The sequence below is a fragment of the Bos mutus genome, chromosome 18, assembly GCF_027580195.1.
Source record: "Bos mutus isolate GX-2022 chromosome 18, NWIPB_WYAK_1.1, whole genome shotgun sequence".
NCBI lineage: Eukaryota > Metazoa > Chordata > Mammalia > Artiodactyla > Bovidae > Bos > Bos mutus.
The window spans coordinates 27,225,349-27,251,533 of record NC_091634.1 but is presented as its reverse complement, the minus strand read 5'-3'; the positions used below and the strand labels follow the sequence as shown (position 1 = coordinate 27,251,533).

At 52.5% G+C, this 26,185-nt stretch overlaps 1 protein-coding gene across 1 annotated transcript; it reads left to right on the top strand.

Annotated features, from left to right (window-relative positions):
- Window positions 1–262: 262 nt before the first annotated feature.
- On the top strand, window positions 263–25,460 carry PSKH1 (protein serine kinase H1). Its single transcript, XM_005896531.2, has 3 exons — window positions 263–387; window positions 10,496–11,522; window positions 23,229–25,460. Exons 2-3 carry the CDS (start codon window positions 10,566–10,568, stop codon window positions 23,544–23,546), a joined length of 1,275 nt encoding a protein of 424 aa, XP_005896593.2. The 5' UTR covers window positions 263–387; window positions 10,496–10,565; the 3' UTR covers window positions 23,547–25,460.
- The last annotated feature ends 725 nt before the right edge of the window (window positions 25,461–26,185 follow it).

The following is a 26,185-nucleotide window of genomic DNA, read 5'->3' as shown; positions in this document are numbered from 1 at the left end:
AACCTCGCACTATAAAGTGCCCTCCACGTGAACCAGGATCTTGGAACTTTCCCCCTACTACCCATGGTGCCTGCCCAAATCTAGGGTCAAGATACCTGGAGATACAGAGACACTCCCTCCGGAAAATGAGAATGACCCTGTACTTAAGACGTTGATTGGCAGGACAGGCTTGGAGCGCAACCAACCGCGTAGCCGCCTCTCCCGAGCCCGCCTCCGCCCCGCCCCGTGGGTGGCTGGGATTTGTTTTGGCGTCAAGTGCGCGCTGTGATGACGCCACGACGCTGACGCCTGAGGATGGCGGCGGCGGTGGTGGCCGTGGCTATACCCGCGGCCAGGAGAGGGTCAGCACAGTCGCTCAGACGCCGAAGAGCCCGCCGCCCGCGCGAGGTGAGGCGGCCCAGCTCAGGGCGACGGCCCCATGGGCGGGAGGGGCTGACGAGCTGCAGCTCCGGTCGCTTTCTGAAGCACTGGGCCCATCCCTGCCCAGCCCGGAGCCCTCTGCCCATGCCCGAAGTCCTCGGCCCATGCAGGCTGCGCCGGGGCCTACGGGACTGCGGAGCAGGCCAGGCTATGGCTGCTTGGGGTCCCCAGTGTCTACGGCTTAACTGGCTTTGAACATGCTGCTGTGCTGAGTAGCCCGTCTCAGGGCCAGGTGGACGTGGTCAGGTGACCTGCTTGCTGGCCAACCAGTCGGTGTTGATCAGGGTGAACTTACCTGATTGTCTTCACTGCCTTCTCGTGTCTGGCACCTACTCCACACCTCCTCCTTTGTGACTGAACGCCAGGGCTGGGGGACAGCTGGTCGCTTCCTTGTTCAGGCTGGGGAAGAGCACACCCAAGTCGAGCCGGGTCGCTTGCTTTGCAAACCAGTTATCCCTCTACTTTTATCAGGGGAAATCCTGTTCCCCACGTTCACTCCCTCTCCTTGAAGCTGTGAAGTGCTAATTCCCACTTGAAAATCTGAATAAGTCCTTTCATTGCCTAAAACTGCCTTCTTGGTATCTAGAGGATAAAGGCCAAGCCTAAAGCAAGACGTTCAGGTCTCTTCATAATCTGGTAGAGGCATAACCCCGAGGTCAACACCTGGGCCCTTCTGTCTCCTGTTTACAGTTTGGTGTTGGAAGTATGTGAATCTGCCCTTAACTTCATGTTTTAAAACACTTTTGCTTTAGATATGCAATTTTCTCTCTTTGCAGTTCTCTTCTTTCCCCCCACCAGTATGGAGATTTTACATCTGTCCCTTAAAATCCACCTTAGATTTAATTTCCTTGGAAATGCCTCCCTTCACACCTAACTGTTGACTCCTCTGTACTTCAGTTTATGTGACTACTTTTGGAGTTTATTGTGTTGTGTCATCTGGTGGTTGGCCTGGGGACTGTGTCTTCTGCCTGCATCTCAGTGTCTGGCTCTGCTGGCATAGAAGCTAACTTGGCTGTGATAGGTTGCTGATTTAAGAATGCATACAAATCCAGCTATGCCCCTGAGCACATATCAGGGGCCACGACCTGTGATGAGCACAGCAAATGTGTATGTCCTGTTTGCACATGCACGTTTATGCATGTGATAGATGGTGTAGCCTTGGCAGCCTTGATGGTCTGAAGTCTCCTGGGGTGGTTTTTCACAATGCAGACTCAAGAGTTTCATTCTCTGAGATTTTTATTCAGGGTATCTGGAACCTGGTAGGAATCTGTATTTAAAAAAACCCAAAAACTCTCCATGTGGGACTTCCCTGGAGAGTCCCATGGACTTCCATGGACTTACCTCCATGTGGTAGTCCAGTGGCTAACTAAGACTTTGCTCACAATACAGGGGGCCCAGGTTTGATCCCTGGTCAGGGAACTAGATTCCCACATGCCACAACTAAGAGTTCGCATGTTTCAGCTGAGAGTTCAAATTCTGTAACTAAAGATCCTGCATGCTGCAATGAAGATTGAAGATCCTGTGTGCCTCAGCTAAGACTCTGTTGGCATAGCCAAAAAATATCTCAAAAAGCAAAAACCTCCTTAGATGACTTTACTGGTCTCCTTGTTTGAAGATCTTTGTCATCACACCAGGAAACGGTTGCAACCTTGTCCAGTGGGAAGGGCTAGCTGTGCCTTGTGGCACACACAACTGTTGCAGTCTCATTGTTTTGGTGGTTAGAAGTATGGGCTTTGGCGTAAGAAAAAATTAGGTTCAGTTCTTGACTTTGATGATATCTTGAGGTTCTTTGAGTCCTAGTTTGCTCATCCCATAGTAGGAGTAATCACACCTACTTTATGTGGTTGGAGAGAGGAGTTAGAGTGCGTATAAGATGCTTGCTCAGTCATGTCTGACTCTTTGTGACCCCATGGACTGTATAGCCTGCCAGACTCCTCTGTCCACAGTATTTCCCAGGCAAGAATACTGGAGAGTGGTTTGCCATTCTCTTCTCCAGGGGATCTTCCCAACCCAGGGATTGAATCCCCGTCTCCTGCACTGCAGGCATATTCTTTACCATCTGAGCCACCAGGGAAGCCCTTATATAAGACGCTTAGCACACTTGGAACTCAGGAAATGAAAGCCACTGTTATTACTAATGGCTCTTCTTTCCAGAGTTCATCCCTTATCAAAAGGGGATCTCATCTTAGTAAGCCTGTTTGCTCTTCAGATGGAGACTTGTGTAGGAAGCTACCTTATGTTATACATTTTGTTGAGATAATTTCTAGTCATCCAGGAAAGCTTTGGCAAAACTGTGCCTACTGAGGGCAGTTGCAGTTGGCTGTTCCCCTAGAAGACATTTGGATTGCTGACTCATAGGAGGGCGGGCTTGCTAACTCAGTATGTTGTCCAGGTCTAATTGCAGTTCCTATTAAGTTGTATAAATGAGCTAAAGAAAGTGCAGCTTTCAGGAAACCTGTTTGCTTCTTACACTGAGCTAGAGCTGCGCCTCACTGGGAATGGAATACTCTGAAGATACTAGTGTCTGTGAAATTTGAACTAATACACACTAGGATTCCCTGTCACTCACAAGTTCATAGTTAAACGAGTGAGACTTCGGTTTAGGTTTTTATTTTACTTAATAAGTGTGAGCACTTTATGTGGGCAGCTTTGATCTTCAGTGCTTCCTAAGTATGTGGTACGAATTGGCTGTAGTTGTGCTTAGGTATTGACCCTTAAGCTTTTAGACAGCTGAGAATAGCTCCATTGACCCGAAGCACACAGAGAAGTATTTGAGAAATACAGTGCTGAAAGAAAGGAAACAATTCTGCTTGTTGAGAGCTGGAGAAAGATTTATTTATTTGAACTTTCTTTTCTTCCAAGAATCTTACTCAGTGAGTATTAAGCCAATTTGTGTTGGCTTGATCATCACTGAGCTAATTCTTGGTACAGCCCTCTGTTGCCATGGCATCCCATGTGATGCTAAAGTAGAAAAATGTGCTGTTTTCATTTGCTGGAGGAAAATGGTCACAAAGGGCCCCCTTCTAGTTTGCTGCCCTGGAAGTGGCCTAGCAGGGTATCATAAAAGTAATAAATCAGGGGACTCTTGATGTGGAACCATCTGTGTTGTAAGTTCCTTGAGAGCAGAGGTTATAACTGCCTTCTTTTTGTCCGTCACAGTCCCTGGCAGAGTTCCTGGCCCTGAGCAGGAGCTCAGGAAATAATTGTGGGTTGAACTTTGGCATTTTGGAAGGAGACCCCCAGGTACATTGCCAGAGGCTGTATTTCTGATGATAGGATGGGCAGTTGGTGAGATGTCTCAGATGCAGTTGTGGGTCAGGATAAATGAAGACATGACAAACTTTAAAATTTTCATCTCAGCCCTAAAGCAGAAGTCTCTGCTCACTAATTATTACCATGTAGAGCAGTGGTGCATAGCTGGAGTTTGATAAGCAATAGGATCCTGAGTTACTGTATTCCAAAAAGAAAGTTGTAGCTATTCTTATTATGAAACAATGTTAAAAGTTAAAGCATTGTGGATGTGAATAATGAACCATGTCTTTAGATGCAAACATTAGTCATTTTTAAAAAGTAGTTTGTTGTGTATTTGGTGTATATCCCTCCAGTTTTTTTCTTATGCGTCGCCAGTCTATACATTTGTACAGTATGTTGTCTTTTCATTTTTCATTTCCCTTATGGTTTCCTTTGCTGGGCAAAAGCTTTTAAGTTTGATTAGGTCCAATTTGCTTATTTTTGCTTTTATTTCTGTTGCCTTGGGAAACTGATCTAAGAAAACAGTACAGTTTATATCAGAAAATGTTTTGCCTATGTTCTCTTCTAGGAATTTTATGGTGTTTTGTCTCATATTTACGTCTTTGAGCCATTCTGAATTTATTTTTGTGTATGATGTGAGGGTCAGGGGTTTTTTATCTAACGTAATAGACTCTTGCCTGTTATCCTCACTTGCCTCGTGATGGTTAGAAGTGCTGTGTTCAGTTCAGTTCAGTTGCTCAGTCGTGTCTGACTCTTTGAAACCCCAAGGACTGCAGCATGCCAGGCCTCCCCATCCATCATCAACTTCCAGAGCTTGCTCAGATTCATGTCCAGTGAGTCAGTGATGCCATCCAACCATCTCATCCTCTGTCGTCACCTTCTCCACCTGCCTTCAGTCTTTCCCAGCAACAGGGTCTTTTCTAATGAGTCAGTTCTTCACATGGCGGGGGGTGGGGGGGCAAAGTATTGCTTTCAGTTTCAGCATCAGTTCTTCCAATGAATATTCAGTACTGATTTCCTTCAGAATGGACTGGTTTGATCTCTTTGCAATCCAGGGGACTCTCAAGAGTCTTCTCCAAAGCCATGGTTCAAAAAGCATCAGTTCTTTGGCACTCAGCTTTCTTTATAGTCCAGCTCTCACATCCATACATGACTACTGGAAAAACCATACCTTTGACTAGATGGACCTTTGTTGGTAAAGTAATGTCTCTGTTTTTAATATGCTGTCTAGGTTGGTCATAGCTTTTCTTCCAAGGAACAAGTGTCTTTTAATGTCATGGCTGCAGTTACCATCTGCAGTGATTTTAGAGCTCAAGAAAATAAAGTCTGTCATGGTCTCCATTGTTTGCCCATCTATTTGCCAGGAAGTGATGGGACTGGATACCCTGATCTTAGTTTTTTGAATGTTGAGTAAGTGCTGTGTTCAGTTCAGTTCAGTCACTCAGTCGTGTCCGACTGTTTGCGACCCCATGAATTGCAGCATGCTAGGCCTCCCTGTCCATCACCAACTCCCGGAGTTCACTCAAAGTCACGTCCATCGAGTTGGTGATGCCATCCATCCATCCCATCGTCTGTCGTCCCCTTCTCCTCCTGACCCCAATCCCTCCCAGCATCAGAGTCTTTTCCAATGAGTCAACTCTTTGCATGAGGTGGCCAAAGTACTGGAGTTTCAGCTTTAGCATCAGTCCTTCCAAAGAACACCCAGGACCCATCTCCTTTAGAATGGACTGGTTGGATCTCCTTGCAGTCCAAGGGACTCTCAAGAGTCTTCTCCAACACCACAGTTCAAAAGCATCAATTCTTTGGCGCTCAGCTTTCTTCACAGTCCAACTCTCACATCCATACATGACCACAGGAAAAACCATAGCCTTGACTAGACGGACCTTTGTTGGCCAAGTAATGTCTCTGCTTTAGAATATGCTATCTAGGTTTGTCATAACTTTCCTTCCAAGGAGTAAGCATCTTTTAATTTCATGGCTGCAGTCACCATCTGCAGTAATTTTGGAGCCCAAAAAAATAAAGTCTAACGCTGTTTCCACTGTTTCCCCATTTATTTGCCATGAAGTGATGGGACCAGATGCCATGATCTTCGTTTTCTGAATGTTGAGCTTTAAGCAGTTCCTTATTTCTGGGATTCCTGAAAGATAACTGCCTACTTCATTTTGATACCCTTTCAAAACACGAGAGTGGAATATAGAGATCTTTGCAGGCAAGAGGTTGTGAAGCTTTGTCATTGAGAACAATCTTATGTGTTACTGAAGAGGACAGGGTGCCTAGGGGCCCCGGCCTGGGAGACATCTGCAGACTCCTGTGGCCAGGACAACTTTCAGGATCTATCCTTGTGCCCTGCTACGACCCTGAGCTCCCCACAGATGGGTCTGGCAGCTTATGAACAAACTGCTTTGGAGTTCAGATAACAATCCGTAAGACCCAAACAGACCCAAGAACATCGGCTTCCTCTGTTGTTGAGGACATTTATACAGATGCCCAGAAACAGTGGCTCTGGTCTAACCGCCAGTCTGGCCTCTTCCTGTCACTTGAAAATTTCTGAGGTTCTGGAATTGTTGCCCTGCAGCCAAAAGAAATCTAAGAACCAGACCACCTTTCGCTCAGTGTTAACAAACACTGAATGGCTGCCCTGACTTCACCACTTTGTTGGGAGCCAGAAAGTTCTAGAAATCTGAGAAGTGTCCTCTTCCCTCAAGAGGGAAGAGGCTTCTTCTCAAGAGGCTGACAAATCTGGTGATCTTGACTTGTTACATCTAGATCTAAACATAATCTAGAGCATAGCAGTGAGCAGCATGACCCAGGTCATACCTGGAATGGAGGTTTCAGAAGACACGCCCCTCAGAAAAGATCCATGGTAAAGGTTCTTTGATTCACCAGCTGAGTGGTATGAGGAGGGATCACGGCCTTGACTTGGTGAGTCTGAGCTTGGCTGGGCCCCAGGCACTTCTGGAGTCTTTCTGGTTTGGCAAAAGGAGCTCTGGATGGAGAACCAGATTTTGGTTTGGTGTCGGCTGTCACTCTCTGAGTGGCTTCGGTAAATTTCTGCCTTTCTGGCCTGTCACATCTGTGAGGACAGTAGTGCTGAGTGCGCACACCTGCTGCTCACACTTACCTTCTGTGAGGAAGCTCTGACTCCAGCTCAGAGCTTCCCTTATGGCTCAACTGGTAAAGAATCCGCCTGCAATGCAGACCTGGGTTCGGTCCCTGGGTTTGGAAGATCCCCTGGTGAAGGGAAAGGCTACCCACTCCAGTGTTCTGGGGTCACAAAGAGTCAGACACGACTGAGCGACTTTCACTTTTCACTTTCAGAGTTGAAAGTGTGGAAACCGACTCTACAGACATTGGTGTCTTGAGATGGAATAGTGACTTGTGAGAGCTGGTATAGTGTGCCCTTCCTGGGAGGTCACTTCCTAAGACTTTCTTCATTCACCGCCACCCTGGTCACTCTGCTGGGAACACATACATGAGAGCTAAGGACAGGAAAACTCTGCCCTGCTTCCCAGCAGGAATTTTGCCAGCCTCTTTTGTGTTTGCCTTTTCACCTAACCGCTGTGAAAAGAGAATTTAGCAGGTGTGATTGGAGTGTGGAGCAGCTATGATGATCTGGAGATCATCAGCAATTCCCCTTCTCAGAATTGGCACCCTCTTTCCTCCACTCTCAGTCTGTAGTTGGGAAGGTTGAGTACCAGCATCAGCCTATCTTTGAAATGTTTCCAACTGGAACAAATGTGAGAGAAATGATGTCTCAGAAAGGAAGAAGGAAGGTCAGAGAGGGATAATCCTTGACTGTGTTACTGCTGACCTGAGATCCCTGCTTACCCTAATTTAAAGTGAAAAGTCAGGCCTTTTCTTTTGTAAACCTTAGTTTTTCTCATCAGGACCAGACTAGGTATGCACATTTAAACCATAAGAGCCAGTGGAAATATCTGGAGACAGTTATTTATTTTGTGGCTGTAGGATTCTGCCTCCCCACTGGGAAGAAGTGACATTTGAGGAGCTGTGCTGGGGTCACCTGTGCAGTTTGTCTTCTCTCTGAAGGGTGGTAGGTGTTGCTTACCATGTGGTCTTAGGGATCTGGGCCTGTGTTCTGCCTCAGGAATCCTGGCCCAAGAGCTATTTTTTTTTTCCTGAGCTGTAGCCCTATACTGCATTCAGTCTTGTATTTTCTCTGAAGAAAGAGATGAGTCTGCAAAATTCCAAAGTCCACAGTTTTTGTTTTGTTTTGTTTTGTTTGCCGCACCTTACAACTTCCCCCACCAGGGATTGAACCTGAGCCCCCTGCAGTGGGAGTGCAGAGTCCCAACCATTGAACCACCAAGGAAGCCCCAAAGTCCTAATCTTTGGCTTCTGTGAAAAAGAACGTGGTTTATAAATGCCTTTGTTTAAACGTGATTTCCTAAGCTTCTATATGGGATCTCCTGGGCATTGGAATGAGAAAAGCCTTGTGATGGTTGAGGACTCTTTTCTTCTGTGAGGAAAGATAATAAGTCTCATTCTGAGAGTCTTATTGACATACTGATTAAGACCTGAGCACTTAATCTCTGGTCTTTTTCGCTGATGGGCTGATTGGTAATCAAGGTCTTGAGTATGTTTCTGAGATAAGCTTGTTCCTGGGGAGACTTGGCTGTATGGATCAGTTAGCACCATCTTGGACTCAGATCCCCCTCAGGGTCTCTGTGTGGGTGCTCTGTGGCCTTCATGGTGCCCCAGCAAAGCCTCCCTGGGTCTCTCTCTGCCGCCTTTCCTGTGATCTTCTGTGGGCTTTGAACAGGGCTGCAGGTAGGGGTTGGTGTTGCCCCTGGGCAGTCACAGAGTCTCTGACCCTGACCAGCTCTTTTCAACCATTAGATTCTACATCCAGTCACCCCACTTCAAAACATCCGGAAGTGAACCCTTCCCACTGCTTCCCAAGCCTGTCCTTCCTGCTGCACTTCTCACCTTCTGCCCAGGATCCTGAGCGACAGACTGGAGTGGCGTTCTCGCCTCCCTTTGACCCTTGTGTCCAGCCTCCAATCCCTGTCGGTTCTCCTGCTGACCGCTCTCCGTTCCACCCACGGTCTGGGCTGCCACCCTCTTCACTGGCCCTTTCAGTCCATCTTGACCCTCCCCCAGTTCAGCTTTATATTTCTTTGGAAACAGAATCACCTCTCCTTGTAAACCCTTTGGTAGCTTCCTGTCACCTCCCAGGAAGGTGCTGGCTCCTCACTGTGACTTGAGCTGCTCTCCACAACCTAGTTCCCACTGGCCTTCTAACACTCCAGTCCCCAGTCCTGTCTTCACGCCTCCACACTGTCCCTGCCCAGGCACAGGGTGCCGCTCTGGACCTTTGGGCTTTGAGTGTGTTATTCTCTCTGCCGGCAACAACATGCCCACCTTTCCGCACCTGACTCAGTCTCACTTCAAATCCAGCGCAGGGGTCACCTGCTCCACGAAGCTTCCCCTAACCCCAGTATCATTCTACATGTGTCCCCGTTGTTTCTCAAGCCTAGAACTTACAACGAAAGTTTTGTTGAAATTCCCAGTTTTGATGTTTTGCTCTTCATTTAGATTGTGAGTTTATTGACCAGGCTTTGCCAGGTATTTCCCAAGTATTAACATACTTTGGGGTATGTTAAAATATAACCTGCATTGGAAGTCTTATTCACTCTTGTATCCCTAGTAGATGTTCAGTAAATGCTTGATCTGAGTTGATCATTTTATTCCCAGTTCTGTATGTCCTCATGAACAGGACATTCTCAGCTTTTTTCTTTCACCCATGAGGCCCTCATGTAAACTTTGAGAAGGGAAACTTGGATAGAAGCACCCTCTGGAAAGTGGTACTTTAGCACTTCAGCTTCTCCCAGGGCCCCACTAGCCACATGGTGTTAATAGTTGGAACATCTTTGTCTAGGAAACAAACGGGGAAGGCTCCTGGATCCTCTTCCCACAGAAGCAGAGTGCACCGATCCACAGCTTCAGTCTCATCTGGATGAAGTTGTTAGTGTCCTTTCTGAGCTCAAGGTCCCCTCTGCCTCTTAAATGAAGCCCAGGCTAGTTCGGTGGCCCCCTGGTGGCAGCGTGCTAAGGCTTGTGGTCCCTATTTCACCGGGACTGATTTTTATCCAGTGCTTGGACTTGTATGGCATTTTAGCCACACAAGGAACAAGGTGTTAACTACTTGGGTGAAGATGGTGCATTAGCAAAGTAGTGGGCGCAGTCCAGGGAAGAGTGAAGGTAGGGCAGAGACCCAGGGCAGGGGGTGGTGGTTTGTTGTAGTAGGGTGGGGGTCAATTCCTACAGGGGGCTTGGGGGGCCAGGAAAATATCCATGAGGGAGGAAGCCTTGGGGAAAAGCAGCTTTCCTCGCTCTAGTGGGTGATAAGTGTTGGTGAACAGGCCTCCAACATGCCACACCCTTGTTTCAGAAAAGATGAGTCAGAGTAATAAGAGGAATGATTTTAACCTTTAAAAAACACAGGACTTCAACTGTGATAGGGACCCAGGGAGAGTAGGGGAGGGTGGAGGCAGTGACAGCTGAGCCTGGTGCGTGTTCCTGCTCCTCTTTGAAGTTGAAGAGCAGCTTGAAAAGCAGACCCAGGGAGAGGTGCATCAAGACCGTGGAACTCACACCCAGTCTTTCATCAAGGTCCTTCATGGCATCTGGTCTCTGAGCAATCAGGGGCCAAAGCCATCCTCCTTTCCAGGGAACCATATTAGGGTCATGTCATCAGGCTAGGTTTATCCAGAGACGGAGGGGGAGGGAGTCAGGAGGATGGCTGGGGTCCTTTCAAAAATGTCCCTGCTTTGCTGAGTTGTCCTTTCTTCCATCTATGTAGGTGTAGATGGGGCACTGCCTGCAGAGCAGGTCCTGCCAGCCTCACTAGAGAGGATGCCCCCGTGTCCGTGATGGGCTGTGGGACAAGCAAGGTCCTTCCTGAGCCGCCCAAGGATGTCCAGCTGGATCTGGTCAAGAAGGTGGAGCCCTTCAGTGGCACTAAGAGTGATGTGTACAAGCACTTCATCACAGAGGTGGACAGCGTTGGCCCTCTCAAAGGTGGGTTCCCAGCAGCCAGTCAGGGTGCAAACCCCAGCCCTGGTACCCCTCGCACCAGCCACACAGAGCCTCCCTCGGAACCACCACGCAGGGCCAGGGTAGCTAAGTACAGGGCCAAGTTCGACCCCCGTGTGACGGCCAAATACGACATCAAAGCTCTGATCGGCCGAGGCAGCTTCAGCCGAGTGGTACGAGTGGAGCATCGGGCCACCCGGCAGCCCTACGCCATTAAGATGATCGAGACCAAGTACCGGGAGGGGCGGGAGGTGTGTGAGTCAGAGCTGCGCGTGCTGCGCCGGGTGCGCCACGCCAACATCATCCAGCTGGTGGAAGTGTTTGAGACTCAGGAGCGCGTGTATATGGTGATGGAGCTGGCCACTGGCGGAGAGCTCTTCGACCGCATCATTGCCAAGGGCTCTTTCACTGAGCGCGACGCCACTCGGGTGCTACAGATGGTATTGGACGGCGTCCGATACCTGCACGCACTGGGCATCACACACCGGGACCTCAAGCCAGAGAATCTGCTCTACTACCACCCTGGCACCGACTCCAAGATCATCATCACTGACTTCGGCCTGGCCAGTGCCCGCAAGAAGGGTGATGACTGCCTGATGAAGACCACCTGTGGCACGCCTGAGTACATTGCCCCCGAGGTCTTGGTCCGCAAACCCTACACCAACTCTGTCGACATGTGGGCACTGGGCGTCATCGCCTACATCCTGCTCAGTGGCACCATGCCCTTCGAGGATGACAACCGCACCCGGCTGTACCGGCAGATCCTCCGGGGCAAGTACAGCTACTCGGGGGAGGTGAGTCTTCCCCATCTCAGGGATGTTGGGGAGGGCCCTGGGTGGGTGGGGGTTCCTATCAGGCAGCCCTTGATCAGGGTGGACATGCTCTTGGGACCATGTTTGCGGGGCCAGGCAGATGACGTAGAAATAATGAAGTGAGCCTAGTAGGGTATCTTAGTTTGGATTCCTCCCAAGTTGAGCCCTAAGACAAGGACTTGGGAGCAGATAGTTTAATTGGGATGTGATTTCAGTAAGCACAAGTGAAGGGTGGGGAGCGTGAGGCAGAAAGGGAGAAACACCATGATGGGTACAAGGAGGAGTGGACAGCTGCTATGGCCCAGGGAACTCAGCTCCACTGGGCGCCCTGCGAATAATCACGCAGAACATGCTCAGAATCATCCCACTGAGGGGTAGGAAAGAGGGTGGGTTTTCGTCTGCTAACCGTTGTATGAGTTGAGCATTTCTTCACTGAGGCTTTAAATCCCTGGCACTTCCAGGCTGTTCTGCATGTCAGCTAGTGGTGGAGAAAGTCCTCAGGTGAAGGAAGCAGAGAGATTCAGGCGCTGGCAGTGGGAAGCTGTCAGCTGAGAGCACTGCCGCTGCAGGCGAGCCCAGAGGTGGGCCGAGAGACCGCGGAGCAGGGCGTCCCCCGCATCTGCTCCAGCGGCCTCAGGCGAGCCCGTGACCGTGCCTTCTCTAATGGAACAGCTGCTTCTCATCTCAGCCCGGTTTTGCCACAGAACAGGGAGGACTCCACGCACCCAGACATTCCAATTTTTAAAAGAGAAGCCAGAAAATCTGATCTTAAAATGTTGAAGTATAATTTAAGCAGGACCTCGTACTTAAGCCAGCAGATGCTTACCTCCTGGCCTAAGTCGGCCGGGAGGCCTTTAGTCTTGTGTTTTTGGATCCACTGATAATCCTAATGCCTGACAAGATCTGTTAGGTTTCAGCACTACTGGAAGCCGAAGGGAGTGCCGAAAGAGTAAGAACTAGTCAGTCCTCAGGCAGGGTGCCAATCGGGTAGGAGACAAGGCTCACCCCAGGAAACGTCGAGCATGGCAAGCTGGATAGAATGGTGCACTTGGGGAGGCTATGAAGAGAAGTAGGTGGGGTGGCTTTATGTGGGAGATGAGATAGGCTTTGCTGATGACAGGATTCTGCCAAGGCAGGGAGGGACCCTGTAGAGTGCTCCCCACGGTGTTCCTCCCAGGCCTGCACTGCTGTTCTTGCCTCCCAGACAGCCCAGAGAGAGCAGAAGGAGCTCTGGGACTAGCCCCTTTCTGCAGCCCAGCTTTCCTCCCTAGCCTCAACCGGTTGACCCAGAGCAGTATTTCCTACAGGAGTTGCCCTGAAGCCTCTTGAAGGCAAAGTGCCCTCAGCACTTGAGATCCTATGCCATCATCTTCCTTGACAGCTTCAGGCCGTGGTCGTGGTCAGTCAGGGACTTCCCTCCTGTGGGCCTGGGGGCCGGCCTTCCCTGGGGGGGGTCCCCAGGTCATACTTCAGGGTGATGTGAGGAAGGGAGGGAAACTGTCTTCTTCAACTCTGTGCTGACCACGATGAAGGAGAAACGGTGACATTTTCTAGCTCTTACCTAAAGTTTTTCACGTTTTCTTTCTTGTTGCAAATGGATTCAATAGAACAAACACCCACTGGCTGGGAAGCCCCAGCTATGATGGGGTGGTCACAGCAGACACCGCCCTGGCCACCCTCTGGGCCAGGTTTCATCTCAGGTCAGAAGACCTGGAATCCACCGCACAGCGGCATTGTTGTGGACCCTGCCTGGCTTGCCCTTGGAGCTCCGTGTGATGTAGCAAAGCTACAGAGGAGTTGCCAGCAAAGGAGAGACTTTCCAAAAGTCTGTAGGTTTGCCCAAGAGTTCCTGATTCTGGCAATTGTTGATCAGGCAGTTTATCTAATGGGACCTTGCAGAGTCTTGCTAACTGGCTATTGATTACCTGAGGATGAGAGAATGACAAATGAATGGGGTGGGGATTGTGGGCACAGTCTGGGTCTCAAGTCTCTGCTTCCTGCTCCACTGCAGTCACGTGGCTTGAGTTGGGCTCCCAGTGAGAGGGGGACACTACCCAGTCATTGGCCCCCACTACTCTTCATCTGAAGCTGAAAACAGCTCCCAGTTCCAGAGGCAAATCCCTGGACAGCCCTGGTGGCCCCTCTCTGTTCCCAGGAGCTTGGCTGCCCCAGGGGCAGTTTCCACCACCATGTGCAGAGAGCTCTGGGCTGGGAGGAGTTTGTCCAGGATGTTCGCTAGGAAAGCAGGCCTTATCATTAGATCAGGCTCTGAGCTGGAGACCAGGCATCTTTCTGTCCTTGTCCCCATGGACAAGAATGTCCATGCCTACCCATCAGCACTGGGGAAGACACAGAGACAGAAAGGCCTGTTCCCCATCCCCAGGAAACTTGAGATTGCCCAGGAGAAAAGACGAGGAATAGGAAGTGAGCACAGAATGGACCCTTGTTGGCAGGCATGTTCCAGCACAGGCCTGCGGTCTGGAACATGGGCCATGGGGCTCCCGTCAGGTGGTGGAACTGGTCCCCTTCTTAGCACTGGGCTCTGCCTCCATCCTCACTAGCCACCTATCTTCTACTAGGTGAAGTAGTCACACTGTGTGATGGTCATTCACCCTTATGAAGGCATTCTGAATAAGAAGGTGTTTCTGAGTCAGAAAGAAGGACAGTCTTACAGGGGGGTTTGCATCTAGCTGCTTGTGCAAGTAAAGGCCTGCCCACTTTGAGCCCAACGAGTTTGGGAGGTGTGCATTTCTCTTCTGACAGTAAGTCCCGTGTCACTTGGTGCCTTTCTGAGCGGCACCCTGCCCCCTTATAGTGGTTTCTCTTGTGTACCAGGCCCTCTCGTGTGCTCCTTTCTGTCCCTGAGCCCTCTGTCAGACTCAGTGGTTTCTGTGGACCTGAATAGAGGACATCCTTCAGCAGGTGGGCTTTGAGAAGGTGGAAGCTCAGAGAAGAGGGTGTTGCTGAGTGTGCTCCAGAATGAACAGGAGATGATTGGGAGCAATAGAGCAGAGGTTGATGAGGCCGGGCTGGGTCTGTGTGCGTTGCTGGGAGCTTTGTAGTGCCAGGGATTCTTTGGAGATTCCAAGCATTAGGTGGGAGGGTGGCGTCTAGGTTCTCGATAGCAAGGAAATGCATTAGGAAGTGCTACGGAAGACTCGCAGAGGAAGACCCACTGGGGGCTGGTGGAATAATCCCCATTTGGAATGAGGGATCCTGGAGTCCTGGGGATGTTTGGGGCAGATCGGGGATTCCGGAGAGTAGGCCCCACATGGTACACGTGAGCCGTAGTTAGGGAAGAGGAGTTGTGGGGCAGAACCCTCCCGCAGAGCTGCAGGAGGAGCATCATCTTATGAGGCAGATCTAGAAGGGACCTCCAGCTGCCTTCATACCCGGAGAGTATGTCCAGCCCTGCTTTGACAGCCCTGTCTGGGGCCCAGCGGTGGAAGGAGGCACACAAGTGGGGCCTCCTTCATACCTGCCCCAAGATGCTGACACTGGATGCTCCAGCCCCCAGCTGTGGTCCCATACTCCCCTCCATCCAAGTCCGAGACGTTTGCTCCTTTCACTCCTCACACGAGGCTTTTGCTCAGGACTTTCCTCTGTTCCCAGTGTCAACCTAAGAAGTTTGACCAGCTCTCAGTTATTCAGTTCAAAGATTTCTTCCATTAAAAATAGTGCCAACCCACGCCATCATGTAGCTCACTGAGTACCAGGCACAGGGCTGAGGATGCTACACCCAGCATGTCTAATCTCTACAATAATCTTGCCAGTGGGTATAATCCCCTTGTTTTACAGATTAGTAAACTGAGGCTAGTGAGGAAGTAGCTTGTCCAGGGCCTCACAGAGGGTGGCAGGACTAGGATTTGAATCTAGGCCGGCCCTCTTAGCTTCAGAGTTCTTGGCCTTCCCACACCCATAGTCTGCTTTCCCCAGCACGCGTGCGTCAGCATGTTGCTGGAGTCTTCGTTTCCGCCCGGTCCCAGGCCGTCATCTGTGGACGTCTCTGCCCTCCCCGGCCTGTAGGTTTCTGAGGACAGCATGTGTATCAGCACATATGTTCACAGTGCTTTCTCCGGCTTCTCTCGAGGGCAGCACCAGTGGTTGTCAGTGATGCCCTGGGCAAGGACCCAAACGTGACTGTCAGGCAGACGAGGTCACACCTGCTACCTGCTACCTGGAGTGTTCTTTTCTGGGACTGGACCCCAGGAAGAAGTGGGGCACCTCTTGGAGATGCAGTTAGGGGGTTGGCCAAACCTTCCTAGAAGCAAATGCAGGAATCTTGGGAGAACAGAGAGTTCTGGGAACGAGAAGGCTGTGGCAGGTGATTTTGAGAGGAGAAATCTGAATTTTTGTCCAGTGTCTGGAGGTACTAGAGTGGAGAGGGCCAAGCTGGGGTCATGCTGGAAGTGATAGGGAGACAGGTTGGCCAGATACGAGGAAGGCCTGTGTGAGTTTGAGAGCAGGTTGGAGACACAGTCACCTTGAAGGAGCTTCCTCTCACAGGAGCCCCAGGAGATCTGGCGCAGCTGCTGCTAAAGGAGTGACACAGAAGGTGAATCACCATCTGTAGACCATACTAGAGGGCTGTTATGGTCCCACCAACTTGGAGATGCTGTGATTCACTTGACATGAAATGTGACATTGTGGGCCTAATGTCATTGCTTTTGTCAAGAGTTCTATTCCTAGAGGCAGGATGGATGAAGAGGTTCTTGTGGGACTGATGACAGAGTGAGGCCATCAGCAGCTTTGCTGTCTGCCACATTTAGCAGCTTTTAATTGTCACCCTCCTCTGCTTGGGCAGTCTGTGAGCTGTGGGTGGGCCCAGGTGACGGCACCAGGAACAGGTGGGCTTGGGCAGAGCTCCTCCCAGAGCCTTGCTTAGGAGAGTGAGTGCTGCCAGGCAGGGGCCTGGACCCCAGTGGGAGAGGAAGCCCACCTGCCACTCCCCGGGGCATTGTGTTGGTGAGGGGCTGGCTCTCCAGGGGGGCGTTTCTGGGCTGCAGGCTGACTATCCATCCATTTGGGCCAAGGGACACCTGCTCAGGGCCAGCGAGTTGCACCCTGTGGTTGTTCTGAGAGCCCTGCAGTAGCGTGACTGCCCAGAGCCAGAGTGGACGTTTACGAGACCATCCCAGCTCGCCGCCGCATCTCGTAGCAACTGAGACATGTGCCATTCTCCCCTGGGATGTCGAAGATAAAATGAGGTGTGGAGCGTGTGGTGTGTCCTGCTCTCCAGGCAAAGGGGGCCAGAGCCTGTGGGGCTGCTCGTGCAGCCTGCTTCACGTGCTCCAACAGGGAGCTGGCAGGGGAGCAGGGTAGGGCCTTGCCTGGGAGCTGTGGGGAGGGCGGCCAGGGGCCATGGGAGAGCTGGAGATTTGATGTTACAGGCAGCAGAGCAGAATGCAAGGAGGCAGGTGGTGGATTTCCAGGCTTGTGCTTGGATTCTACTAGATGCCTTTAATTGCCTCGTGTCCCCACTGTCCATGTGGGTAGGGGCTCATGTGCGCCGCTGGCCCACCACTGGCTCCCTGGAGCCCCGCCGTCTTCTCTGCTACTGTTGCCTTGGTTACACACTCACCTCCTGTGCTGGCAGAAGCAAATGCCCATCTCCCCACATTGTTGCACTAAGCCAGTTTAGCCAAAATACTTTACTCTGCCCACCTACGGCACCTTGTTACCCCAAGGTTCTTTCATCACTGCTGTTTCCCACCCCCTGCCAAGGTCTCTTCAACAAAGGGGTTTATCGTGGGTTGTGTTTGGAGCAGCTTCTGGTGCCGCATCCATCCCCTCCCTCTCCTGCTCTTCACATTGTCTGTCCCCGCCTGCAGAGCTCTGCTGTTTCACAGGCCCTGTTGTTTCTAAGCCCTTGAGTTTCTCTGGAAGCTGATGGGGCGGTTGCTCCCACATGCTGACCTCTTTAAATCTGCTGCGACCTCCCACACTCATCCCCCAGCCAACCCCACCGAGGTGGTTAATGATGACCTGATCCAACCACCCTGCGTGGCCGCACCTCTCCAAGCTCTTCTTCTTCAGAGGTTCCTGTCTCCCAGTGTGAGGGTGATGCCCAGACCTGAGCTTCACTCCAGAGAGGCCCTGAGTCACCTCATCTCTTCACTCTTCCTGCCTGCACACGCAGACCAAGTGCCTGCCCTCCGCCGAATCATTTGCACCCAGGGTTGCAGAGACACAGGCCTCTGGGGATAGAGGCCACGGTATGGATGACATGCTGACAGCCACCAGGATTCAAACTGCCTCAGAAATTGTTAGAATGGTAGGAAGTTTTACAAAAAACAAATGCCAGCGTGGGCCTTGGAAATCACTTCACTTCAGCAGAACTCATGAGTGGAGATAGAGGAGACCATTATGCAGCTGGCTCTGAAATCCAGAACCTTTTAGGGGCTGTTCTAGGACACTGGTAAAAGCAGACACCACTTGGTCACTGACACAGGTTGTCAACATCCTCGATTCCAAGGCCAGCACTCAGCACCCTTCCTCACTCTTGACTTGCGCCCTGTTGCCCCCCGTCCCTGTCCTCACATTGTGGACTCTGGGCAGGGACACGTGGGGGCGCAGAATTTCATCTCGTTACTCATCTCAAGTTTAGAACACAGCTTTGGTAACCTTTAAGTTGTCACGCCTTTTCTTATTTTATTTTTATCTTCGAGATTCTCTGCCTTTTTAAAAAACTCTATTATCTTCCTTCTTTTTCTCCTGTCAGACTCCTTCCCTCAACATCTTTCTCTGCTGCTCAGGTCCCCCTACCCACATCCCACCCCAGCATGGTGGGTTCTATCTGGTCTGGAAGTCCAGACACCAGGATGTGAGTGTCTTGCTCAGAGGAGGAGGTGCGGGCTCTATCGCCACACAGTGTCTAATCCTGCTGATTTTTTCAAAACATTTTTCCTCATGGTCCACATCAGACAGAGTGTGCTGTTCTTGTCATATTAACAGTTCTGCTCTCCTGAGAAAGCCTGAAGCTTCACTTCCCAGAATTCCCTTTATGCCCTTTTGCCTGCTCTCATTCAGGCTCGAGTCACTCCAGGAAGGGGACCTCTGAGGCCGGCAGTGCTGGAGCTGAAAACACATCTTGAGACAAAGCTGAGGGAAGAACTGAGTCATGGCAGCAAAGCCCAGGCTTCTCTCCTCCCTTCTTCCCCCAGCACCTCTTTGCTGGGCCTCCCTCCTCTGCCAGGGAACCTTCCCCAGAGTCGTCATGGGCTGGAAAAGAACCCGTGGAGGTCAGAACATCAACACAGCTTAAGTGTCAGAGGCTCTGCTTCTGTTCCTCACATGCAGCCAAGTGGGAAAAAAAGATGGGGAGCCATCTTCATAGAACCCAGCCTTCAAAAACACTTAGCATTCATTCAGTTCTCCATTTTAAAAGTGAGGCTGTGATTTCTCCATGTTGAGCAGACAAGGTGGACCTAGAATGCAGGTCATGGGCATTCCAACCCATCACTTAAGTCTGTCACCCTGATGCCATCCCAGAGAGACACTGGACCTCTTTCTCCCCTTGCTTGAGAGTGGTCAGACCCACTTACTGGAGGGAATCTTGGGTGAGCTCCGTGAGCTGGGCCTGCTGCTGGAAGGAAGCATCTTCCTCCTCCCTCTGCAGCCAAAAGAGCTGGTTGGTCCTTGTTCTCATGCTTTAGCCCTTGGACTTAGCTACTTGGTTGTAGTTCAGGTAACATCCTTGCTGGGCCCTTGTGATGGTAGAGCTGGAGTTAGTGAGTGAGGCTGGGGCGGGAGGAAGTGCAGCCTCTGGGCCGGAGTGGAAGCCCTTTCCAGTCTGGTGCCCCCTCCAAAGGGAAAGTCAGATTCTGCTGCTGTGCATCACCAGGAGGGAACGGTTCTGCAGAAGCAGGGCCATGAAGACGAGTGAAGTTACTAAGGGAGTGCTCACGCGTGAGGTCCTTTCTCCACCCTGTTGGTTTCTATGCTGTTACAGTATCGGGAATTGCAGGGACTCTGGCAGTTAGAGTGTAAGGAGAAGGGTGGCTGGCTGGCTGGTCAGAAACAGGTTGGAGGTGATGCCCTTCTTCCTATAGCCTCTCCTCGTCGTCCTCTCGGGGCCGGGCCCCTCGCCTGCATAGCTCATGAGAGTGGACAGAAGCATGGGGGCTGTCACCCAGAGGACTGCAGCTGTCCTCTGGTCCCACAGCAGAGGGAGACTGGAGTGACTGGGGCCAAGGCAGGCTGACATTGTGATGTTCCTTTCCATGCCTCTGCCAGCCCAGAAACGGGTGGAAGCCTCTGGGAGACTGGCCAGTGGTACCTGGGGCCTATCCCTTCTACCACCCACCTGAGGCCCGTATGTGTCCTTGATCTGGCCCCAAGTATACTGAGGCAAGAGTTCATCCTTTACCCGCAGCTGGCAGTTAGAGCTGTGGAAACTGGAGGGCATGACAGGTTGCCCTTTTTCTGTTTCTCATTTTGACTGCATCATGCGGCCATACAGGATCTTAGTTCCCTGACCAGGGATCAGACCCGCGCCCCTTTCTGCTGGAATGCCAAGGAAGTCCCATCTCATGTTCCTTTTCTTTTTCCTCACTTGGCTGCATGTGAGGAACAGAATGCTACCTGGCCGGTCAGTCAGATGCTGCCAGACATGGCTCATGTGGCTGCAGAGGCCCGAGCATGTTGGGGAGGCAAGTGGGTTGGTCTGCAGGTGTTGATCACTTTCTTAGGAGGTGCTGAGTTTGACTTGGCTAGAAGCGTGGCCAGGCGTGGGTGTGGAAAGCCTTGCTTTTCCTTTGTGAGCCCTGTTGGAGGCTTCAGCGGGACTCCAAAGGGTCACTCTTCTGGAGGTCAGCATAAGCCCCTGCCCCGCTGTCAGGGGGCTGGCTTGGGGACCACCTTTCTGTATTGGGCCTGTTTGGCTTCCCACTGCAAAGTTCCTCAGTGTGTGAGGGTTAGGCTGGGTGCCACTGCACAATCTGGCTCTCAGGACGGGATAACTCAAGTCACATTGCCTTAAGGGACCCATCTGGCTCAGCTGCTCACAGCTCTTCAAAGATTGGGGGCGGGGGGCACTGCCAGCGAGGGTGTGCTGGCCCTCAGATTAATGAGCTCATCGGCATTCCTCACAGTGCCGTCCGAACACAGTAATTAGAGAGGCGAGCGCCTGGGGGAAGGAGGGGGGGCAATCAATTGGGCTCTCTTTGGTGCTAACGGCAACAAGCAGCAGGAGGTGATGCCTGGTGTGAGTTGTGTCACTTTGGAGATGAAGATGCTTAAGCCCCCAGTATGGGTCTGGGGAGAGGCGCCTCTGAGACCGCCCTGGACTGGTCCGGAGCTGCAGGGGGCCTTGGTTTGCCGGGGTGTGGATCTGAAGTGGGGGTGCCTCCCATCCATCCATGTTCAGGCTCCTGACTTGTTTGTTCTGTCATTTGAGGAGGAGCTGCCTTTCTTCTGGCTTGACTGGACCGAGGGCCAAGGCAGAGTCCATGCCCCAGCCCTGTTTGGCCAGCCTGTGCTGCAGCCCTGTCTTGGAGCTGTCCCACCAGCAGGCCAGGCTGAGTGGCAGCGTGCTCCCCAGTGATTTTTCCTTTTCTTGGAGACCACAAAAGGGCAGCACAAGCCCAGGTATTCCCATGACCCAGCCGTTCCAGCTCCGGGTTTGCTTTGTCCATCTGTGCCGCATTATGCCTTCATTTTTCTCGCTCTCAAATGAGTGACAGGGATGCAGATGGTCTGGGGTCTAGTTTGGCTTGCCCCTCACAGTGGTTGCTTGTGTTCAGGTGGCAGCAGCAAACCCTGGGCTTTTTGGCACTGTGAGCCTGGAGCTGCGTGGCAGCTGTCCAGTCCATCCAGTCCAGTCCCCCTGCATGTCGGCCTCAGTATCGGAGCCCCGAGCTACACAGGCCCGCCTGTGGGGAAACTGGACCAGGCTGCCGGTGTGGGAGGGCTGTTGCTCCCTGCTCTCCCTCACTGCTCTTAGTACAGGATTTAGGATCCCTAACTGCCCGCCTCATGGAGGCCAGTAGCTCCCCAGGAATCACTAGGAGTTGGCCCATTGGTGAGGAGGACCCTGGTAGGTAGCTGTTTAGAAACCTGGGCTTTCAGTCACTTTCTTCCAGTTTGGCTCAGTAGAAGTTGATGTGAGATTTGCTTTCCAAAGGGCAAGTAATGATAACAACTCCACGTTGTCCCATCCTATCTTCAGGACTCCAAATGGGTCTTTTCTCTGTCACCTACCCCTCCCCACCCACTGCCCTCCTGCCCCCCATCAGTACATCAGCATCAGTAGGGAAGGGCTTGGGGAAGAGTTGGAGCTCAAAGAAGCCAGAAGCAGGGTGGTGATGGTGTGTAAAAAGCATCTTCTGGGTGGACATGCAGCTGCCCCAAGTGTGGGCTCTCAGACTTTCCTGAGTCCCTTGGTGTGTGTGTTCAGGGGTTCCTTAAGGTGAAGGGCATCATGGGGTAGACCAGGCAGACCACCCTCTCACCTGGCAGAAAGGAGGGTGATGGTCTCCCTGACTTCCCAACCAAGCCGTCTGGAACAGGCTCAGCAAAAGTCCGAGCCACCTACCCTTTGGAGACTGTCAGACCCCGTGCCAGAGTGCTCCCAAGAGAGGCAGGGGCTCAGAGCAATGCTGCATGCACCCTCCTTCAGCAGAGTAACCTGAGGCCTGGGCCTCTGAGCCCCATGTCCTAGAAGCAGCTGCCATCAGGTGCCATGCGTGGGTTGTTTACTCACTGAGTCTCTTATCTGCTGAGTGCCTCCTTTATACCCAGCAATAGGCACTGATGACTAGCTGAGCATGGTCTAATGAGCACAGTAAACCTGAAATTGTTGGAATAATTGTTTAGCACTGGGGGCTAAGAGGGAGTATGAGCAAATGTCTTTTAACCTGAGAAATGGGGATTCAGCCAGGTGAAGGGTTGTGCAGGCTGAGACCTGGAGACAGACGGCTGCTTGGTGTGTTGCTGTGATGAGGCAGCTGTGGGTGCATGTAGCTGAGCAGGCTTTGTGCTGAGGAAAGAATACACTAAGATGAGGCTGGTACAGGACACTGCCAGGAGTGCTGTGTGACTTAGGGAAGTCATGCAGACATGAGAAGTACCCCTGAGAAGGGTCCCGGTCCCTGCTGGGCTCCCGCGATCCCCCTGCCCTCCCATCAGGTGAAGAAATCTAGTTGCCTTGAATTTTTTCCTCTTCTCTCCATGGCTGAGAGGCTGAGGCTGATGCAGAGAATGCAGTAATCATTTTGGCCACTCTTTCAGTTAGAGAGAGGACAGGCCCTCTCTGTAAGGACTAGGAAGTGGCCTGGAATGGGGTGTCCAGGGATGGGAGCTTAAGTGCAGCTTAAGATGTGGTGGAAGATTTGGTCATTCTCATTAGATCCCCCTGAGTTGTAGTGTCCTAGGGTAGGATGGGTGGTCTTGACTGGGGCTGCCTCCTTGAACTAGGCTTTGAGTCCACGGCACCTTAGAAGTTTGTTCCTTGGGGAGGGGTGGGACCTTCTCCTGTCACACTCCATGTCACCTGGAGAGTAGCCTTTGCTCAGCACTGGGTGGGAAGGGGAGTCTCAGAATAATCTACATGGGAGAAGCGGGGCAGTGCCTCTCTGGGGGCGAGCGCAGCACTGCTGGACAGGTCTTGAGTGCTGTGTGGGTGACATCTTCGTCCTGGGGAGGGCAGTGATTAGTGTGCTCGCTCTAATGCTTGTCCTTGGCCTCTAGCCCTGGCCCAGTGTGTCCAATCTGGCCAAGGACTTCATTGACCGCCTGCTGACGGTGGACCCTGGCGCCCGTATGACTGCACTGCAGGCCCTGAGGCATCCGTGGGTGGTGAGCATGGCAGCCTCTTCGTCTATGAAGAATCTGCACCGCTCCATCTCCCAGAACCTCCTCAAACGCGCCTCCTCACGCTGCCAGAGCACTAAATCTGCCCAGTCCACACGGTCCAGCCGCTCAACACGCTCCAACAAGTCCCGCCGAGTGCGGGAGCGAGAGCTGCGGGAGCTCAACTTGCGCTACCAGCAGCAGTACAACGGCTGAGCTACCAGCAGGATGCAGACGTGGCGGGCCCCAGCCGGGCCACACACTGCTGGGGCCAGCGGCCTCTCTAGAGATAGACCTGCATGGTCCAGGGTAGGTGAATGGCCCCAGCCCCTTCTCTGTGCCTGCAGTGTCCCCATCTTCACCCTGGGCCTGAACCTGGTGCAACAGAGCGGAGGGAGTCCTAGGCCCTGTGAGCCCCGAACCTGATTTGGCACAGATGCTCCTCTTGGTGGACAAGTGCTCTGGTGTACATTGGGGGAAGGGTGGGACTTGGCCTTCAGTCTCACCTCTTTCTTGGCTCTCCCCGAGACCAAAGGGGCATGCACTGCCAGCTAGAGGGTGTCCTGTGGTCTCAGGACTCTTTGGGACAGTTACTTCTGGAACTCCCTTTCCCCTACCAAGCCTTCCTCCCTAACCCCCTGCCTGCATGTTTTATGGCATCCTGACCCTCATGATTATCCTCTAGTGAGAGGCCCAGGTAGGCCCATAACTTGTGCCTTGGCTGGACTTTCAGCCCCTGGCTAAGTCTAAACAGTCTTCCACCTCCCGGCCCAAATCTGTCTTCCTTCCCGGTGTCCCCAGGGACCCCACCTGGCCCCAGAACTTGCCAGGATCTCTCGTGGGAAGGCCGTGGAGTGGCCCTTGGCCCTCTGGACTGTGTGGCTGCGTTGGTAGTGGGCTTGCTCCAGGCTCCAGCCTCTGGCTGTGAGGGTTCCCACCACCAGCCCACCATCCTCAGTGCCTTCTTTGCAGAGCCTCCTATCACCTCACTCTCTCCCTTGGATGCCCGTTCTTTCTATTCCCCAGGTGCCTCCTTCCCAACTGTGGGGGGTTAAAAGGAGCCCCACTGCTGCTACCTGGGGGATGGGGCACCTGGGTCAAAGCAAAGGACGGGGGCTTCTGAGGGAGAGCCCCATCTGGATTCCAGCACCAGCCCTGGTTCCAACCTTGGTGCTGCCAGTTGTTGCCTCTCTTCAGGCACTCTCTTCCCTCCTCTGCAGCTGCACGAAGGCGCCATCTAGTGTCGGGCACACGTGTGGACAGCCTAGGAATGCCCACTGTGCTCTCCTTTTATCCTCCAAGAGGAAGTGGGAAGGAAGGAGGGTCCTGGGGCTGCTCAACTGTCTCCCCTTCTGCTGAGCTTCTGTTGCAGCTCCCCCTGGAACTTAGCCATACTGTGTGACCTGCCTCTGAACCCTGAGTGTGTGGGGGCACTGCCCTCCTCACGGTGGCCTTGCTTGGTCCACCCTGTCCCTGCTTCTTTTCACAGCATTACCCTTCCATTCTGGGGCCCACTGAATCTCCGTCTGGAGGGAGCCCCGTGAGAGGTGGGTGAAATTGGATGACTGCTTTCCGACCATCCCCCATCAGTCTTGTGCCTCCCCTCCACCACACACGGGGGCTGGAGCCCAAGCCCTCTCCCTCCACAGCTGCTCTCTGCAGGTGGGGAGGAGCCAGGGCCCAGCTTTAGCTTTAGCTGGATTGTGGGTCCCCTGCCAGCAGGGAGGGTTTGGCTCTCAGTTCCTTATAGTGGGTTCCCTTGGGCCAGGCCCGCAACTTTTTGCATGTGCCACCTTCAGTGGGAACCACGCCCAAAGAGACCACTCTGGGCCATGTCGCCTGTGCCTTGTACACCCGCTCCTCTGTTTCCAGTGCTCCTTGCACAAGGCAGTGGCAAGCCCAAGTGCCCTGTCCTCAGAATCCCCCCCACGTCCCCAGGTGCCTCTGGGGGTTTATTTCCTCTTGGCCAGGATGCACCTGGTCCTGAGAATAGGACCGAGGAAGTTTGGAGACTTGGGCCTTTGTGATGCCATGGACTGTGGATGGAGAATGTGCAGTTATTTATTTTGTGTACTCAGTCTGTAAAGGTATCCTCTGTACTCAATAAACAGGCTGCCTTCCCCAGGGAAAGCTGCCGCTTCATTCTGATAGCCCGGCCTCCTTGCTGCGGACCAAGGGGTTGCTCAGGAGGTGGGGGTGGGGAGCTCAGCTCAGACGCAGCTAGTCTAGCAGGTTCTTGACTCCTCAGCCTGTGTTGGGCCAGAGGACAGAGTTCACTTGGGGAGGGGGACCCCCAAAAGCTTCTCCTTTCTCCTGAACCAGGAAGACAGAATAGAGAGCAGGACGGGGGTATTTATTGGACCCCAGCGGAGCCTGTGGTGGGCTCAGTTGTAGGCTGTGACCTGATTGACCCAGGTACTGAACCTGCTGACCCGAGTGTACATGGCAGGCGTGGGCACACTGCAGTCACTGGTGCCCCAGGAGACCGTATCAGTGAGCACCCATGTGTTCCCCTTCTGGCAGACAAGCAGGCCTCCAGAATCACCCTGGCGGGAGAGAGGGGAGAAGTCTGCATGGGGGGTAGGAGTACCACAGGAAAGTGCCGAGGACAGGACAGGGGGCCAGCGCTCAGCTGGCGCAAGGAGGCCCCTGACAGATCGTGGAGCTGGTGATGCATGAGCCCCGGTACTGCTGGCACCGTCTCACGGTGAGCAGGGCAGAACCCGCTGCCGCAGGTGTGCCCAAGTCACACTGCCTGTGGGCCGGGCGGGGCTGGTTATGCCCCACATGGCTTGCCCCTACCCTTCCCTTCGCCCCAGATTTTTGACCCAAGTTCCTACCCACACCACTGAGGC